A 19,900-nucleotide genomic window follows, 5' to 3' on the forward strand; every position below is an offset into this window, starting at 1 on the left:
TTAGACAGAATTGGGTGCTTGTGATTATTGTCTTGGTGCATGGCCTTTTTTAGTTCATGTCCAGTTTTTACTTTAGAATTTAGTAGTATAAATCTGAATTCATTGTTCCATCAATGATGGAAAGCTGTCATGGCCAGGATGCAGCAATACTTGCTCAAGCCATGATACTACCATCACTATGTTTCACAGAAGGTTTTCATGTTAAAATTCAATATTTTCTTTTCTCAAAAAATAACTTCTCACTTAAAAAGAAAAAGTTTTATTTTGGCCTCACTTCTTCCACATTATTTTTCCAATAGTCCTGTGGCTTGTCCACTTGATTTTTCGCAAACTTCATGGGCAGCAATATTCTTTTTGGAGAGTAGTGGCTTTCTTCTGCCTTGCACACCAATGTTGTTCAGTGTTCACCGGATTGCAGACTCATGAACATTAACATAAGCCAAAGGCCTTAGATCTTACCATGTATTCCTTTCTGACCAAACAGACTACTGCATGTCTTGCTTTTGGAGTGGTCTTTGTTAGTTGACCACTTTTGGGGATGGAACCAATGGTCTTAATTTTTTTTCCATTTGTACAGAATCTATCTTGACTAAAGATTGTTGTAGTCCAAACTCATTAGAGATGGTTTTGTAACCTTTTCCAGCCTGATGAGCAACAAAAACTCCTGACGTCCTCAGAAATCTCCCTTGTTTTTGCCATGATCCACTTTCACAAACATGCATCATGAACATCAGACTTTGATATATCTCTGTTTTGTAAATAAAATGAGGCACACAGTAATCCCATTGACTAAAATCAGATGGACTCTAATTTGACCTTGAAATTAAATACTAGAGGTCCACATACTTTTGCCTCTCACAGATATATAATATAATATTGGAGCATTTACTGAATAAAAAAATACCAAGTATAATATATTTGCCTGATTTGTTTAATTGGGTTCACTTTGTCTGCTTTTGGGCCAGATGTATTGGGTCCTATTTATGCAGAAATATAGAAATATCTAAAGGGTTTACAAACTTGCAAGCAGCACTGTATTGTCATGTCTTAGGTCTTTTTGCTTGACTAATCTGGTTCTATGTCTTTTTCTCTCTCCCTTTGTCTCTGTCATATTCTTTCTAATGTTTACCCCAACCTATTACCCATTTCTGTTATCTGTGGACATTATCCTGCACAGGATTTTCTCAGCTATGCAGCCCTCGTCGGGCCTTCTCTGAGCAGGGCCCTCTCCGTCTCATCAAGAGCGCCTCTTTCTTTTCAGGTTGGCGCTGTGTGTTTGGGTGTGTGAAGCAAGGAATATTGTATGCAGAATCAGCATGTACCTATTTGTGGCTAGCGCATACCCACCATAAAATATTTTGGACTGTACTTTCCCTTTCATTCACCTCCTTAAAAGTCCATCACTTTTTTTTTTTCTTTTTTCCCCCATTACTTCACTTTAGCTATAACCATCATGTCAGCAAAGTTCCATAATTACTTTTTGATTCTTCACTACCTTTCTCAATCCCCTTGTACTTGTAGCGTCCTACACAAGTTAATGGCAGGAGTGAGGAAATAAACTAGTTTATGAATTGGTCATGTGCCTACATCTTTAAAAATTATTTAGGGTTATCGTCATGCTATCTTGCTTATTGCACATGACTGGTCTAAAAGCTAAAGTCAACTTTGACACCCCACCCACAAAAATCTACAGTGTTATGGAAAAACACAGTTCATTGTAAAAGATAATAGGATAAAGTACAAAGCAAAACACCACAAATACACTGGGAATATAAAATAGCTAGTCAGAACCAGAGACTGATCCAGGAGCATAAAAAAATCAATACTATGTATGATTGTGGATTTATAGCCATTATATTCAGATTGCTTAAAAGGGTGGTAAAACACGTTTTTTTCGAAGGCTTGATTGTGTTTGTGGGGTGCACTGTAACATGCTTCATGCTTTCGTTTTTTTTTTTAAAAAAGCATTATTTTTCATATATTTTACCTTTATCCTACCCTCCTTGTAAAATGGTCTGATGGCTTCCGAGTTCTATGAAGCCAGTCCCTCAGAAATAGCAATGGGCTTTGATTGGTTAGCTGATTGGTTAGCTAAAATTGGTTATTCACGGAGGAGGGGTTTATGGAAATATCAGGGTTAGTGACGTCAGCAACCCTGGAGGAATGTCGTGTAGTCCTTCCCGGCCGTTTGCTGTAGTCCTTAGAAATGGATTTCTTTAAAAGCAAACATTTCCCTTTGCTTAAAACTTTGAATGTTGTAACTTTGCAGATGTTGTTTATGCTCAAACAGAAACATTACACACTAGCTAAAGTTAGAAAGGTGAAATCATGTTTTACCACCCCTTTAAGTGAGTTTACCTCTCAAATACCAGGTTGTTGAATAGCACTCAGGCAAAAAAATTGGAGTTTCTTCCTTCAGTTAACAAACTGAATCATAAAGCCTATAAGCACTGAATGCTCAGGGAATAAATTGCACACACGTGACATGTATTTGACCCACTAGTGTAGAGGTGTATTGGTGGTGGGTAGCAATGCCCTTTGCTCTAGAATATTGAAGTAAACTTTATTTCTTTGTGGAATTACTTTCTAGGTCACAGTAACCCTATGGACATGCCTGCCCGAGGACCATACGATGAGAGAGAGAGCGGCATTGCAAGATCAGGTGTGTATCTGTCTGAGAGACATCCAACTGTAGTTATTTGTAAACTGCACATTAGGTTTTATTCAGCAATTTTGACACAAAATTGTGTGTTAATTTTAAGATTAAAAGTCTATGCTGGATTACAAAGGTTTCTTAGATATTTGGAGACTGGTATGAGAAATTTGAGCATTTGTTGACTCCTAAGGGCATAATGTAATGACTCTCTCACATTCGACAAGTCATATCAATTCTTCCACCACCTCATCTTAACCATGTGAAGAGAAAGGCCCATCCTTTATTCTGTTCTGTTGCATTTCATTTTAATTGAGCATCTTATTTGTCATTAAATGTATTTGGGTTGACTTGATTTCAGAGAGTATAATCTGTGAATGACTGTGCTTATGAAGTAATGGCTGGTATTAGCAGTTTATCTCTTTGGTTTCTGTACCTTTTATTAGCTTGTGAAACCCTAAACATTTCCTATCTTTGACATTCTGTCTGAAGAAATTAGTCCTGCGTAACTATATCTAGGCCATTTCTCTGAAAGACTAGTTCTAAATTACTAGTAGTTACACTGAGGATTGTTTCTGTTCCTTGGTTTTGTTTTGAAATTTCTCTTGCACAGAGGGCTCTCCAGCTTGCATTACATCCTTAGAAAACCCAGTAAAGGATATTGAATATTGCCCTTGAATATTTGAAGCTGATATTAAATAAATGGTCTTGAAATTGGCTAATGCAGCTGTATCTTAAAACTATTACTAAATGTTATTCATGTGGTTTCAGTTAATTTCAAATAAATGTTATTTTTTAGTGCTTTTAAAAATGAAAATTTTTTCTTAAAATAAAATGTATAAATTTTCATTTCGTTTTCTGTAGTTGACTATTTGGAGACAAGAAGATTTGTAATTTACAATTGTAGATAAAAATCCAATATTAGAACCAGTTTGAGTGATTTGAGGTAGTATGGTGTATGATGTAGTAAACTTGACCTCATACAATCAAATTATGTCCTTCTGCAGCATCTCTGAGTAGTCTGCTGATCACACCATTCTCGTCACCCGGCTCTTCTCTCACCAGTAGCTGTGCCGGTAGCTATCAACGGCGCTGGTTACGTAGTCAGACCACCAGCTTGGAAAATGGAGTCTTCCCACGATGGTGAGAATGCTGCAAGCAGTGTCCACAAAGACAGAATATCCCTTTGATTTTTGATTGGGAGAACAACCAAATCATTCGATCTCATATGATGTTAATGTGTACATGCTGATTAAAAATAGCTGGATATTCTATTTTTGTTTTGTATATTTGGGAACAGGTCTGTGGAGGAGAGCTTTAACATGTTAGATGATGGTGGTGTCCCAAGCCTAGGCACAGCACGGAAGAAGAAGATAGCCATCGGAGTCATCTTCCTCTTGTCACCCAATGAAGATGAGAACAGCAAGTTCCAGGAATTTTTCTTTTCCCACTTTCCCCTCTTTGAGAGCCACATGAACAAGCTGAAAAGCTCAGTTGAACAGGTATGGCACATTCGTCTTACAAATATGACACATATGATTTAATACATAGCATGATGCTACAGTATACAATATTTCATTCTGATTATAGAGGACTGGAGAGATTTGTGGCATCAAGGTATATTAACAAATACATTCTTTATATGATCACTGCTCCTTTTTTTATTTAAATAATAAAAAAAAACATTCTCTTGTATGGATAGTATACAGATATATTGAAAAACTAAATACAAGTTCTGTATACACTTGGACCGCTGCTGCTATAAAGATTGGGTATGCTTGTGAAAAAATCTGTGAAATAATGGACAGTAACATTAATCAGTCTCATCAGAGATATCCGAATTCCTACAAAAAATATTCCTCCATGGGCATATAATGCATAATAGAATGTGGAAATGCGTTCAGAATAAATTTGGACAAACTAACACTATGTTCATGTCAAAAGTGTCACCCTCCCTGATGAACTGAAGTACGTGCCTATCGAAGTTTGTATTTGTGTCTTTTTATTGTGCGTGTTCACCTTGCTTGAGTTCAATACGGTATTTTCGTCAAAATGTGGCTCTTGGTCTCTAACTGGTTGGCCATCCCTGGTCTACGATAATGGGAGGTCCTCCAGTAGGTGCTTCCATGGCGGTTTCAGTTGTGCTTCCGCCTCCTTTTGGCAACATTATGCTGAAATAGAGCTTGCGGAGCAGTGATTCGCCAAACCTCCCTTATTGCAGTCGCACACATTTATTCTGCTTTTATTTTGTAGTAACGAGTAACGAAGATGCTTAATGGGGAAATATAGCAGAGTAAAAGTGTACATTTTATCTAGGAAATGTAGTGGAGTAAAAGTGAAAGTTGACATAAATTTAAATAGCAAAGTAAAGTACAGATACGTGAAATTTCTACTTAAGTACAGTAATGAAGTATTTGGACTCTGTTACATTACAACACTGGTCTTTTTCCTCCAATAAGCTGTACTGGTCTTTGAACTGTGTGAACATTTACTTACAAGGATATACACTACCTAGGCCATCATAACTGTATGAGCACAGTATACAAGCATAAGCTAAAAATAATCCTCTAGAGAAGAAAACAACTAATTAACTTCTATTCACAAACAAACCAAATATAATACACAAAATATGAAGCATGTAAATGAACAAAGTGCTATTTTCCAAAAGAAAACCTCATACATACATTCAGTAATTGAAACAAAGCATCAAACTTATGGTTGAGCAAAAACACAACAAACACACAGTTTCACCAAAGGCAGTGAACAATTCAACTGAACCTGCTTATCACCAGTGTTGTGCTAGTTACTAAGAAATAGTAACTAGCACCAAAAAGCTGATAGTTACAGTTAATAGTTACTTCGTTGATTACTTGCACCAAAAAGTAATGGTAACTTTTCAGTTACTTTTTTAAAGAACATTTTTTAATGTTCCCATTAATGGCATTTTATGCGTTATGGTCTATATAAACACAAAACTGTTTGTTGATCTGTCACTGGCTAACAGTCCGGTTAAAAACTAGTCGCGGTTGTTTGGCTGGAGGGGCTTGAGTCACTTTGAGTGTGTCCACCGACACCGGGTTAGCTTCTAGCTTCGTCAAGGCCTGTAGTTACTGGAGGTGCTTCAACAGATTGGAGTAGCTGTTTATCACAGTAGATAGGACCTTCAAAAAAGAAAGACGCAGCTTACATTTGACTAGAAGGTTTTTGACTTTATGCTCAACTAAAGTAAAATAATGAGCATATTTCCACTTTGAGAAACTTTGCTCTCACTTTCACTCGCCAAAATAAATTTTGATTTTCTTAAATATTAAGAAAAACGTGTATGGATGGGTATCTAGCTGTGCGGACATTACTATCCACACAGGTTGCTCAGGTGCTTGTTCAGTTTCCTGCTAACTGATGTTCGAACAGCTGGGTCATTCAGCTGTATCTTCAAATGATGGATGAAGACCTACCTCTTCCTGAAACATAACATTTTTTCATTGTTTGTGTGTATATTTAAAAAAAAAAAACTAGATATGATATGATATAGATATTGATATGCTGACAAGTGGTCTCAATCTGCTGTCCCCTTTGGTACGAACTTCTCTATCACTACTAGGTTGAAATACATATTTGTCCTGTTAAAGGAGGCTGTTGGACAGGAGCACTATACCAGATTCAGAGCTGTTGGGCAAATGCAAACAAGTAGCCAAGCTCACTGATCGTCAGAAAATGTGTACATGCTGATGGTGCTGTTTGGGGGTCCCATTACAAAATGGCCCACTTATCTAGTTACTCCAGGAGGGTTGTGATTGTAAAAGGTTGGGCTGCAAACTACGCTTCACCTGACCGTGGCCAAGCAGACAACATGCTTTGAGTTCATCAGGTCATTTCCAGGAGATCGGTAGTTTTTGAAGTTCTTAAACTAGCCCATCTGGCACCATAAACTATGCCACAGTTAAAGAGATCACATTTCCCAGTTTGATGTTTTGATGTTAGTATGCATAAGTATGTATGCATTTATTCATTATGCTACTGCCATATGATTAAGTGATTTGATATAATAAATAAGCAGGTATACAGTTGTTCCTATTAATTTGGGTGATGAAGGTAAATAAACCCTGTTTTAGTCTGTTTTCAGTAGTCTAAGGTGTGAGATTAGGATGTAAACTTAAAACATTTTAGATCTCAGTTGAATCGACGTCTATCAATGCTGATCTATTGTCATCTTTTTGTATTCCAGGCATTGAAGATGAGTCGACGGTCAACTGATGTTGGTCAGAGAATCCTGGCTCATAACCGCATGGTGGACAGCCTTAATGAGTTCAGGTATGTATAGATCACTTTTTGCTTAGCCACACACACAACTAAATTAAATTCAATTTGCTCCGGTAGGACTAGAGTGTTACATGCAGTGGGTGTGACCTGTTATTAAAAATACTGAGAGGTTTCTTCAGCATTCTCCTTTCAGACACCTCAACCAGAGACTCTAGCTCAACTTCCATGACAAAGCCTGCTTTCCTTATAAGCTTAAACATTTAGTTTTCAAAATAACTGTTTATGGAAACAGAACATTGGTTTGTTTTTTAACGTTTAAAAAATGCAGTACTTTACATTCATACAATATAATAGTTGCAATAATAGCCATCCATAGCCAGGAGCCAAAAGAGCAAAATGATGGCCCTGCAGTGTGGGTGGGATGGATGGCATACATTCTTTCTCCATGTCAATCACAGTGACACTAGCCAATGTTAGCTTTTTGTGAACATGAGTATGTTGAAAATTGTGTTGTATTTCTTTGGGATGCAGCATTTTGGATTTTGGATGGGATTTGGAAGGTTATCAAATTGGGGTGATAATGGGAGGGGGAAATCAACGTATATTTGCAAGGTGCTTTTTTTTTCTTTTTTTTTTTTTTTTTTTGAGTATTAGGCTTGTTTTTGTGGAGGATTTTTGCAACCCAGGCAATGGAACCTTTTTAAACAAAGAAATTAGATTTTTAGCATAGCACTTTAAACATGCATGACTGTAGGTCAGTGCAATAGCCATTTTACAGTTTCCCAGTTTACTCGCTTTATACAAGTATTCATAAAGCACAAGTTGTTTTCTTTTATGACTAGTGCAATTAGTGCAAGACAAAAGACATGATATTTGAGACTATATCAGGTAGGGATACGTGATCCAATATGGCAAGATGGCAGTAGCACGCAGAGGCCACTACGGATACAATATGGTGCTATTTATGTTTTTAGCCTGACTATGGCTAGTCCATGGACACTAGAGACAGCGGTGTTCATGCATACAACTGCCAGAAATGAATACAATACAGAAATCGTGCCACAGCCAACCTGCACAATAACGTGTTGGAAAGGCTTCGCAACCTTGGCTTGCAATCCCTAGCTGGCCAGCTCTACCGTCCAATCTACTTTCTAATGTTTGCTCCCTGAACAATAAACTGGACTACATCCAACTCGAACACACCACACGGCAAGAGTTTAGAAACTGCTACAGCTTTGTAAGGCTCGCGGTGTTGTGCTTGTGTGTTTACATCAACACGGAATGGTGCAAGAACTCTGTGCTTGTTTCTAGTTACTGCTCATCACTAGTGGAGTTTGTGACTGTTAGATGCAGGCATATTTACCATTGTTCTTGTTGGAGTGTACATTCTCCCCAGCGCTAATGCTAAAAAGGCTCTATGTGAACTCTATGGGGCTATTGGCGATCTGCAGAATGTTCACCCGGACGGACTGTTTATCGTCGTTGGAGATTTCAAGATCACGGCATCGGTGACCAGCTACATCAATGAGTGCATTAATGTGACCGTCTCCAAGACCATCACCACTCACTCCAACCAGAAGCCATGGATTACTAGTCTTCAGCAGGGCACACACATTAGCAGAGACCTATGCTTCAGAACAGGGGACAGGGCGGCCTAAGAATGGCAAGGGCCAAACTGTCCCGAGCCATCAGAGCAGCAAAGCACGCACATGCCCAGACAGTCCACAGCCTCTTCCAGGACAATTGAGACACCCGGCGCATGTGGCAGGGCATATAGTTATATATGAAATACAAGACCGCTTCACCTGCCTGTGATGGTGATGCCTCCCTCCCAGATGCGCTGAATGACTTCTACACTCAGTTTGAGGTTCAGGACAACGTAGCAGCAAAGAAGACCATCCCTCCTCCGACAGATCTGCTGGATCAGACAATATTCCTGGCAGGGTACAGGACAGCTACGTGCCTAAAGACAACCACCACGGTCCCTGTGCCAAAGAAGTCTATAGTGTCCTGCCTCAATGACTACTGTCCCGTTGCACTCACGCCTATTGTAATGAAGTGCTTCGTGAAGCTTGACATGAGGCACATCAAGACCCATTTACCACTCTGACTGGACCCTCCTCGCGGATCATCCAAACCACTCCACGGACGATGCCATTGCCACGGTCCTTCATTTTAGCCGTCACCCACCTGGACAATAAAGACATTTGCGTACGAATGCGTAAACCAAACTGTACCAAGCAAAATTAAATACAAATCAATTTTATTTAAAATTTCTTTTTTTTTTATTTCTTTAATTAGCTTGGTGTCTGATTCTTGGTGTTATTATAAAATGCATGGCTAAACAATCACATGGAAGGATGGAAAGGACAGGGCAATGAGGAGTGATTTTGAAGGCATTTTAATGGCTGAGAAGAAGGTATGTTAGAAAAATGGGAAAGTTTGATGTCATAACTTGGGTTTCCTTCCACATATTTGCCTGAGATTTACCAGGATTGTTCCAAATTATGAACTTTGCAAGTAAAATTAATTTTGTTTATTTTCATTGAACTATGTGTTTGTGAAATAAATACTTTCCTCCTCAAGTCATCCCGAGTCAATTTGACTCGGCCACATTTAGTGGGGCAATAGGTCACAATTTTGCCCTTTTCAGCGCAATGAACATACATACAGACACAAAAACACGCGCACCAAAAAAACACACTCACACACACACACATTGGGCATTGCATTTCATTAGGCCTCCAGAAAAAAAAAGCCACACATTTGTAAATATTTCACACTTTTGATATGCCTTTGCCTAGCAGAGGGCAGAATATGATCTACCAAAATGATGCTACACACGCGTACACACACACACACTGTTCAAAGCATTGGGCATTGCATTTCAGTTGGCCTCCAGACAAAACAAAATCTACACATTTGTAAACATTTCTCACACACACACTCACATGCGCACACACACATACACACACACATTGGGCATTGCATTTCATTAGGCCGCCAGAAAAAAAAGCTACACATTTGTAAATATTTCTCACTTTTGATATGCCTTTGCCTAGCAGAGGGCAAAATATGATCTACCAAAATGTTGCTACACACACACAGGCATTGGGCATTGCAATTCATCAGGCCTCCAGAAAAAAACAAAAGCTACTTATTTGTAAATATTTTACACTTGTTATATGCATTTGTCCACCTGGGGGCAAAATCTGATCTACCAACAAGCTTTACACACACACACACACACACACACTCTCTCTCTCTCTCTCTCTCTCTCTCTCTCTCTCTCTCTCTCTCTCTCACACACACAGAGACAAACACACGCGCGTGCACACACAAGCATTGGGATGCAATTCATTGGGCCTCCAAAAAAACAATCATTTGTAACTATTTCACACTTGTTATATGCATTTGTCCAGCTGGGGACAATATCTTCTCTTCTTCTACCAACAAGCTTCGCACGCACGCGGGGTTGGGGTGGTGGGGGATGTGTGCATGGGGCCCATTTTTGGGTGATCAGATGGCATCTGGTAGGCAAAATAGACATAAGTGTAAAATGTCCACAAATGTAAGTTAATCACACAGAATGGTGATAATTGTATAATTTTTTATTTATAAGCATTCAAGTCAATTTGACCTGGAAGAAAACATGTTTTATTATTTACTGACATTAAAAATGGTCAAAATGGTTTCAAAACAATCTCCTGGCCTGTAATTGTGCATTAACTTTTGTGAAATAATATATTATATATTATTATTATATTTCACTATAGTGAAATAATTCAAAATTTCTGGGGTTTTTTATTACTAGAAAATGAGGCATTTTTGTATATTAATGAGGTTTATTATACCAAATATTACAAACATTTTTGCAAAATATATGTTAATATGTTGTTAACAAGTTAGATAAAAAAGGTGAAAAAAAGGCTATCATATATACTACTTTTTTTATAAGCAGTCAAAACAGACAAGGTCAACTTGACTCTTGAGAAAAACTACTCTTTTTCAAATTGAGATGACCGCACAGATATTCACTCAGTTCAAGGGATTTTCAGGCTAGAGAGACAGTGTGTCATCAGCATAGCACTGGTGAGAGAAGTCATGTGACTCAATCACAGGAACCAGGGTTGTTGTAAGTAGAACAGAGCAGTGGAACAAGAACTGAATCCTAGGGAACCTTCAGATATCACAACCTTCTATGACACACTGAAATATTTGGTTGCGAGTTAGTATTCCATCTAGCAGAAACCCATTCTGGTGATGCCTAGGCCAGAGAGATCTGACAAAGTATTTAATGATTTACATTATCAAAGGCATTGTGGAGCTCACATAGAATGAGCACAGAAAGATAGATAGATAAAGAAAGAAAGAAAGAAAGAAAGAAAGAAAGAAAAAGAACTGTGCCATTGCATAGAACAGGTACACAGCAACAAAATGCAGTTTGGCACCTACCAGAAGAGCAAAGAGTAGCAATCATGCAAATAGACAAGTGCAGATAAATATGTAAGGATATGTACAGTAAATATATATAAAGATTATAGCAGTGCAGAGTTGGGTGCACATTGTTGAAAAGTACAAGTAAATGTAAGCTGAATAAGCAAGTCCACTAAATATAAATACACACACACACGTGCGCTCACTCGTACTGGTGTGAAAGTGTTGGCCCCCTTCCTGATTTATAATTCAATTTATTTGTATAGCACTTTTAACAATTTCCCATTGTCTCAAAGCAGCAAGGCTTTGTATGTTTTATTTTTTTGCATGTTTGTCACACTTTAATGTTTCAGATCATCAAACAAATTTATTTGTATAAATTTATTTAAATATTAGTCAAAGATAACACAAGTAAACACAACATGCAGTTTTTAAATGAAGGTTTTTATTATTAAGGGAAAACAAAATCCAAAGCACAGGGCCCTATGTGAGAAAACTGTGGTTTATCACACCTGAGTTCAATTTCTCTAGCCACACCCAGGACTGAGTACTGCCACACCTGTTCACAATCAAGATATCTCTTAAGACCTGACTGACAAAGTGAAGAAGAGCAAACGATCCTCAAAAGCTCACATCATGCTGAGAAATTACAAAGAAATTAAGGAACAAATAACAAAGTCATTGAGATTTATCAGTCTGGATAAGGTTATAAAGCCATTTCTAAAGCTTTAGGGGTACAGCGAACAGTGGCGAACCATCCCAGGAGTGACCAGCCAACCAAAATTACCGTAAGAGTGCAGCGACAACTCATCCAAAATGTCACAAAAGACCCCACAACAACATCCAAAGAACTGCAGGCCTCACTTGCCTCAGTTAAGGTCAGTGTTCATGACACTCCACCATAATAAAGAGACTGGGCAAAAATGGCCTGCATGGCAGAGATCCAAGACGAAAACCACAGCTGAGCTGAAATAACATAAATGCTCCTCTTAATTTTGCCAGAAAACATCTTGATGATCCCCAAGACTTTTGGGAAAATACTCTGTGGACTGACTAGACAAAAGTTGAACTTTTTGGAAGGTGTGTGTCCTATTACATCTGGTGTAAAAGTAAGACTACATTTAAGAGAAAGAACATCATACCAAAAGTAAAATATGTTGGAGGTAGTGTGATGGTCTGTGACTGTTTTGTTGCTTCAGGACCAGGAAGACTTGCTATGATAAATGGAACTATGAATTCTGCTGTCTACCAAAAAAACCTGAAGGACAATGTGCAGCCATCTGTTTGTGACCTCAAGCTGAATGAAGACTTTGGAGTGATTGAAGACAAAATTAAGACTTCGGAGTGGCCTAGTCAAAGTCCTGACCTGAATATTGAGATGCTGTGGCATGACCTTAAAAGGTGGTTCATGCTCAAGAAACCCTCCAATGTGGCTGAATTACAACAATTCTGCAAAGATGAGTGAACCAAAATTTGCTGTAATAGACATTGTAAGTTATCGCAAACGCTTGATTGCATTTCTTGCTGCTAAGGGTGGCCCAACCAGTTATTAGGTTTACGAGGCAAACACTTTTTCTCACATAGGGCTATGTAGGTTTGGATTTTGTTTTCCCTTAATGATAAAAACCTTAATTTAAAACTGCATGTTGTGTTGTTTGTGAATAATATTTAAATTTGTTTGATGATCTGAATCTGAAACATTAAAGTGTGACAAACATGCAACAAAAATAAAAATCAGGAAGGGGCAAACACTTTTTCACACTAGTTTGTGTGTGTGTGTTTTATATTTCCAGAAAATGAAGTATTTCTCATCGGAAGGCATTGCAATTATACATGTATTGCTATACACATGTTTATTTCCTTTGTGTTTATTGAAACAACACAAAAATAAACAGAGGAGAGAAAAAAAAGCAAATTTGACATCATTTCACAAAAAGACTCCAAAAATGGGCCGGACAAAATTGGCACCCTTTCAAAATTGTGGATAAATGTTTGTTTCAAGCATGTGATGCTCCTTTAAACTCACCTGGGTCAAGTAACAGGTGTGGGTAATATAAAAATTACACCTGAAAGTAGATAAAAAGGAGAGAAGTTGATGCAGTCTTTGCATTGTGTTTCTGTGTGCGCCACACTAAGCATGGAGAACAGAAAGAGGAGAAGAGAACTGTCTGAGAACCAAAATTGTGGAAAAATATCAACAATCTCAAGGTTACAAGTCCATCTCCAGAGATGTAGATGTTCCTTTGTCCACAGTGTGCAACATGATCAAGAAGTTTGCAACCCATGGCACTGTAGCTAATCTAACTGGATGTGGATGGAAGAGAAAAATTGATGAAAGGTTGCAACGCAGGATCGTCTGGATGGTTGATAAGCAGCCCCAAACATGTATTCCAAATTAATTCACGCTGTCCTGCAGGCTCAGGGTTAATTGGTGTCAGCATGAACTATACATCAACATTTGAATGATGAAACTCTATGGCAGGAGACCCAGGAGGTCCCCATTGCTGACACAGAGACGTAAAGCAAGACTTCAGTTTGCCAAAATGTACGTGAGTAAGCCAAAATCCTTCTGGGAAAACATCAGTCAATTCAATCAAAGAGGCTAACAAAGTGCTTAGAAAGCATGTACAAGATGACATTGATGAATGGTATCAATTAGGAGATAGTTACAAAAACAATTTCTTAAACATTAGATAAATGGACATAATGGTGGATCGCAGTGACATTACCAAGAACAAGATGTGCATCCATAAGTCAATAAGTTAAGTGGGTTTTTTGTTTTTTTTTATCATTCCTCTCTATAGTGTGTACACATTGGAATGAAATGTTTTACCAGGACCATGATACAATACATAACATAGTATGGAAAACCAAATAGAGTGCAACAGTGTAAGACAAGTGCAAATTTACAAAACATGGTTTGGTTTTTTAAATATTTTATTGTTTACTTTTATTTTATTATTTATTACTTGCATGAATTTGTATGGTGACAGTGAGTGACTTGAAAGGCATCTATAAATAAAATGTATTATTATAAATACAATAGCGGTGGAATATATGGCATTTCTGCACTTTGTCTGAGATCTGTCATGTGATTGGTCACAAAAATAATACCTACTCAGTCTTATCTGTAGCATCTTATTTACTCACTATCATTATTAATTATTGTATGCAATACATTTTTCAGTCTTTACCTTTTGGTTATTTTCTCCTCTGCTAAGAAACTCTACTGCTAAGAATTTTTAAACTTATGAGCTTTTTTAAGGGTTGAAATGCTTTGTAAATAACTTATCTTTTACTAGGGTCTTCTGAATATTTTAATATCTTAAGAATTTTATTAGTTCTCACAAGTATCTGGAACCGTTACAACCTTTTACCCATATCATGCAAATAAATTTGACAGTAAAAGTGTGTTGCCTTATTTTGTTTGTAGAAAATGTTATTTTATTTTATTTATTTTTATATTTGAATTATTGAAATTCTGTTTTTCTTCCAGTAGTGTTTTTTTTTTGTTGTTGTTGTTTTTTTTAACTAATTTGTGTATTAATACTTTTAGATGTAAACTATTTTTCACACATCAAATTGCTTAAACAAAGCTAAATAAATAGTGAAATCTAGGAATAACATTCGTCACAATAAGCATGTAAAATAATGAACAATGTCTTTTTAACCACAATTTGATATAATCTAGAGAGCTTTTTGTACAAACATTTGTGCAAAATTATGGTCTGAAATTGCAGTACAGCAGATAATAGCAACAGCCTTCGAATTCTTACTGCAGATGAGTGGTTTGCATTGTTTGTGGTATGACCTGTTATTTCTGCTCATGTCTTTACACAGAGGATTACAGTGCCATGCAAAAGTATTTATACCCACAGAACGTTTCCACATTTTGATATGTTACAAGATTTTATTTTATCGGGATTTTATGAAATAGACTGAAAGAAAGTGGCACATAATTGTGAAGTGGAATGAAAATTATAAATGTTGTCCAAACTTTTTTTTACAAATAAATATCTGAAAAGTGTGGTGTGCATTTGTATTCAGCCTTTACTCTGATACCCCTAACTAAAATCCAGTGAAACCAACTGCCTTCAGAAGTCACCTAATTAGTAAATAGAGTGCACCTGTGTGTAATTTAATCTCGGTATAAATACAGCTGTACTGTGAAGAAGTATGTTATAGAACATTAGTGAACAAACAGCATCATGAAGAACAAAGAACACACCAGACAGGTCAGGGATAAAGTTGTGGGTAAGTTTAAAGCAGGGTTAGGTTATGAATTAATATCCCAAGCCTTGAACATCTCACGGAGCACTGTGCAATCCATCATCCGGAAATTGAAAGAGTATGGCACAACTGTAAGCCTACCAAGACATGGTTGTCCACCTAAATTGGCCATGTAAAGAGACCATTAATCAGAAAAGCAGCCAAAAGGCCCATAATAACTCTGGAGGAGCTGCAGAGATCCACAGCTCAGGTGGGAGAATCTGTCTACAGGACAACTATTAGTCGTGCACTCCACAAATCTGGTCTTTGTGGAAGAGTGGCAAGAAGAAAGCCATGGTTGAAAGAAAGCCATAAGAAATCCAGTTTGTGACAAGCCATGTGGGGGACACAGCAAGCCTGTGGAAGAAGGTGCTCTGGTCAGATGAGTCCAAATTTGAACTTTTTGGCTAAAATTCAAAACGTTATATGTGGTGGAAATCTAACACTGCACATCACCCTGAACACACCATCCCCAACATGAAGCATGGTGATGGCAGCATCATGTTGTGGGGATGCTTTTCTTCAGCAGGGACAGGGAAACTGGTCAGAGTTGATGGGAAGATGGATGGAGCCAAATACGGGGCAATCTTAGATGAAAACTTGTTAGAGTCTGCAAAAGACTTGAGACTAGAGGTCTTCTCAGGTCTAAAGAAATGTACCCGACCCAAAGTGACCCGAATCTCTTTTGACCCAAACCCGACGTGCATAATTTTTTTTTTATTTTAAGAAACACCCAACCCGAGACAAACCCGAAAAAATTAGACCCGATTCCGACCCAACCCGCTGGCAATTTTTTTTTAGCCCGACTGGACCCGATTGTTGCATAACTCTACACTAAAGTAACCGCTACAGCATGGATTCAAAATTGATTGACGGGTCTGTTTCAACAAAAATTAGCTTACCGCCAGTCACAGGATGTTGCAAGCGGTCTTGACAAACAGAGGAGAGGTTAGAAAAGGACTTGAGTCGATGCACACACACGAGATACAGTAGTTCGGGTCTTCTCGGGTCCGTTCGGGAAAAACACATTCATTTCAAATTACCCGAGACCCGATGCCGCTATTATTGGTGTGTCCGAGGTACACGTGAAACTTTTAGACCCAAACCCGCTCAGGTCTCGGGTCGGAAATCGGGTTTTCGGATCAAAGTTGACCCATGAAGACCTCTACTTGAGACTGGGTACAGAGGTTCACCTTCCAGCAAGACAATGACCCTAAACATACAGCCAGAGCTACAATGGAGTGGTTTAGATCAAAGCATATTCATGTGTTAGAATGGCCCAGTTAAAGTCCAGACCTAAATCCAATTGAGAATCTGTGGCGAGTCTTGAAAATCGTTGTTCACAGACGCTCACCATCCAATCTGACTATGCTTGAGCTATTTTGCAAAGAAGAATGGGTAAAAGACATACCCCAAAAGACTTGCAGCTGTAATTGCAGTGAAAGGTGGTTCTACAAAATATTGACTCAGTGGGGCTGACAAATGCCTGCCAAACTTTTCATATATTTATTTGTGAAAAAGGATTTGGACACCATTTATCATTTTCCTTACACTTCACAATTATGTGCCACTTTGTGTTGGTCTATCACATAAAATCCTAATAAAATATATTTTTATTTGTGGTTGTAACGTGTCAAAATGTGAAAAAGTTCAATGGGTATGAATACTTTTGCAAGGCATTGTATGTGTTAAGAGATTAGTTTATAATTGAATGCATTCATTGAATAGTTTTTTTCCCCCCTCATTAATTTCTTCCAATTGTGGATTAAGCATCCAATTAGAGCCAATACCTGGCTCTTTTGCAGCTATCAGACTATTTTCAGGCTATTTTTAAAGGACATTTTTGTGTCCGTGTATGTTTTATGTGAATCCACACAGGATGACAATATGCAATCTGTATACCATGCCAAGAATGCCTGAGCCTGTCTGGCTCACCATGATGTCTGGTGCATTTGAGAAGAACCAGCTTTGTGGCCACTTCATGCGCGAGTTCTCTTTGCTCATGGAGCAAGCCTCAAAGAACCAGTTGAGTACTTTTACTTAACTTTTTACTTGTTAAACAAAGCCAGAACCGTTAAATTGAAAACCACTTGAAAAGTTATATTAAATACATACAGCACTGTGGAAAAAGTATTGGGTATATGCAAAGAAATGTTTTAAAAATTAAACCATACAAAGTGTATGTTCTGAGTGAAAATACTATGCAATTTTTATGCAAATCCAATGCATAATGTATAAATGCCCTCAGCTTTTATGAGGAAATTGGTTGGTTTTTAAAAAAAAAAAAAAAGTTTTTACTAATCATTTTGGAGAACCAGACATTGATGGTCACATTTGCTTCAATCACATTTGACACTATTTTTTAGTGACTTGGTTATGAGTCATAAAATAAACACATGAAACAACATAAATTGGTAAGGGTGATAAAAGGGTGCTTCTTAAATATAGGAAAAATGTCTGGATTTAACAGGCATTCAAAAAAAAAAAAACAAGTTAACAAATATCTGTAACAAATATTCTATCACTTATTTTGATTTGATAAAAGGTAAAGTGTTTAAGGAAACATTGTGCTAACGACACTGTATCTGATTGTTATATTGTGCCATTGTTTTTTCTCTAGGTTTGTTCCAGCTCTTCTTACTGCTGTGCTCACTAACCACCTGGCTTGGGTGCCTACTGTCATGCCTAATGGCCAACCTCCCATCAAGATCTTTTTGGAAAAACATTCCTCTAAAAGTGTGGACATGCTGGCCAAGACACATCCCTACAATCCTCTATGGGCTCAGCTTGGTAAATAAATATAAGTGATCTATACATTCATGGATGTCTAGGCATGACCATGCTCCAATAACCACAATATATGAAGAGAGAGCCTTTCTCATTTATGCATAACTGGCACTAGCTAATGATCTCATAAGTGAGTGACACTTTTGTATAGCCTTAAAATGCTCTATTCTTAAGCCCTATTTGGACGGGATTAGTTTTAGGTGGGGATGTGGAGTAATGCATTTTTACCTCAGGACATCTTTAATATTAATTGGCCAATTCGCATGGGACAGGACATCTCAGTAAAACTAGCAGAAGTGGGAGGGGTAACTCGCTTTACGCACCACAGTAACCTTCTTGTCGTCATGTGTGTAGGACATTGCTTCCTGTTATCACATGCACAAACAGACAACATGGCTACTTTTAAAAAGGAAATGACGGAATTTTACCGTACATATTTACAGCGGGTCATTTCGGACGGGATTAGTATTACCTGAGGTAATTTTTCCGGATCTTTTTACAGAAGGTAAAAGTCACCGTAATCTTTACTGACATTGTCAGTAATGATTACCGAGATGGCACATTCGGATGGGACTAAAATCACAGAGAAGCTCCAGTAATAATTACTTTACCCCCACGTAAAACTAATCCCGTCCAAATAGGGCTTCAGTGTATAATTACAAATAATACACATTAAAGAACCATGATCCCTGCATTGTATTTAATTCCACCTCAATCTTTCAGACCTGTTTGAATTTTTAGGAATTACTATAATGTGTCATAATGTGTCAATATCAGTAGAGACCTCTCAATAGAAGATATTTCACAAAAAAGGAAGTCAATTTTGATCTACCTTCAAACCCACAGACCGATCTCCATGCTTTAAGAAATAACTATAATTGGATTGTTATATATTTCTTTTATTTTTCAAAAGTACTGAGCAAAAAGAAGAGCTCTTGAAGGAAATCCACCAGCTATTCATTGAGACATTTAATGTTCTACTTGAGAACAGAATTGGAACCATTTGAATAGGATATAGTTTGGGTAACACAATCATCTATACAAGTACTATCTGACTTGGCCAAGACGCTGGCAAGGAATTCCACTGCTGTAAATCTAAATCCTGCCATATTTTTTAAAATAAATTACTTAAATTAGATTTATACATACTTTTCAAAGATGTAGAGATAAAAATACCTAAATAGATGAAGCCTAGAGGAGACCATTGAAAAATAATTAATATCTTAATAACTGAATGAATATTCTTATTATCGTGGAAAATCTGAGACATGATCTGAGTATAGTATCTGAGTAATTGAATAGTATCAATAAACTGAGATGCTGTACATTGCTTTACAATGTGTGCTAGAAATCTCCCAGGCTTGTCTCCATGCTTATAAAATCAATTGTGTATTATATTTTCTTCTCTGTATCTACAGTGAGTGGTCAGTGTAAAGATGCTCTAATTGCTTGCAACTATTTCAATAAATCTCTTGAAGGAGATCTTTTATACAT

General features: G+C 37.5%; 1 protein-coding gene across 3 annotated transcripts in view; it reads left to right on the plus strand.

The window, feature by feature from the left end:
* The window catches only part of fnip1 (folliculin interacting protein 1), a 61,127-nt gene that overhangs the window by 18,399 nt on the left and 22,828 nt on the right, over positions 1–19,900 (plus strand). For 2 of the 3 annotated variants that reach the window (XM_047805487.1, XM_027139901.2), the window contains exons 7-13: positions 1,178–1,261; positions 2,591–2,662; positions 3,661–3,796; positions 3,954–4,155; positions 6,879–6,964; positions 17,498–17,644; positions 18,240–18,409. In XM_047805487.1, the coding sequence (XP_047661443.1) occupies positions 1,178–1,261; positions 2,591–2,662; positions 3,661–3,796; positions 3,954–4,155; positions 6,879–6,964; positions 17,498–17,644; positions 18,240–18,409 (897 nt within the window). The remainder of the gene's footprint in view (positions 1–1,177; positions 1,262–2,590; positions 2,663–3,660; positions 3,797–3,953; positions 4,156–6,878; positions 6,965–17,497; positions 17,645–18,239; positions 18,410–19,900) is intronic. The other variant, XM_027139902.2, reaches the window with a different exon arrangement.

Source organism: Tachysurus fulvidraco, chromosome 21 (assembly GCF_022655615.1).
Source record: "Tachysurus fulvidraco isolate hzauxx_2018 chromosome 21, HZAU_PFXX_2.0, whole genome shotgun sequence".
In the NCBI taxonomy this organism is placed as follows: Eukaryota; Metazoa; Chordata; class Actinopteri; order Siluriformes; family Bagridae; genus Tachysurus; species Tachysurus fulvidraco.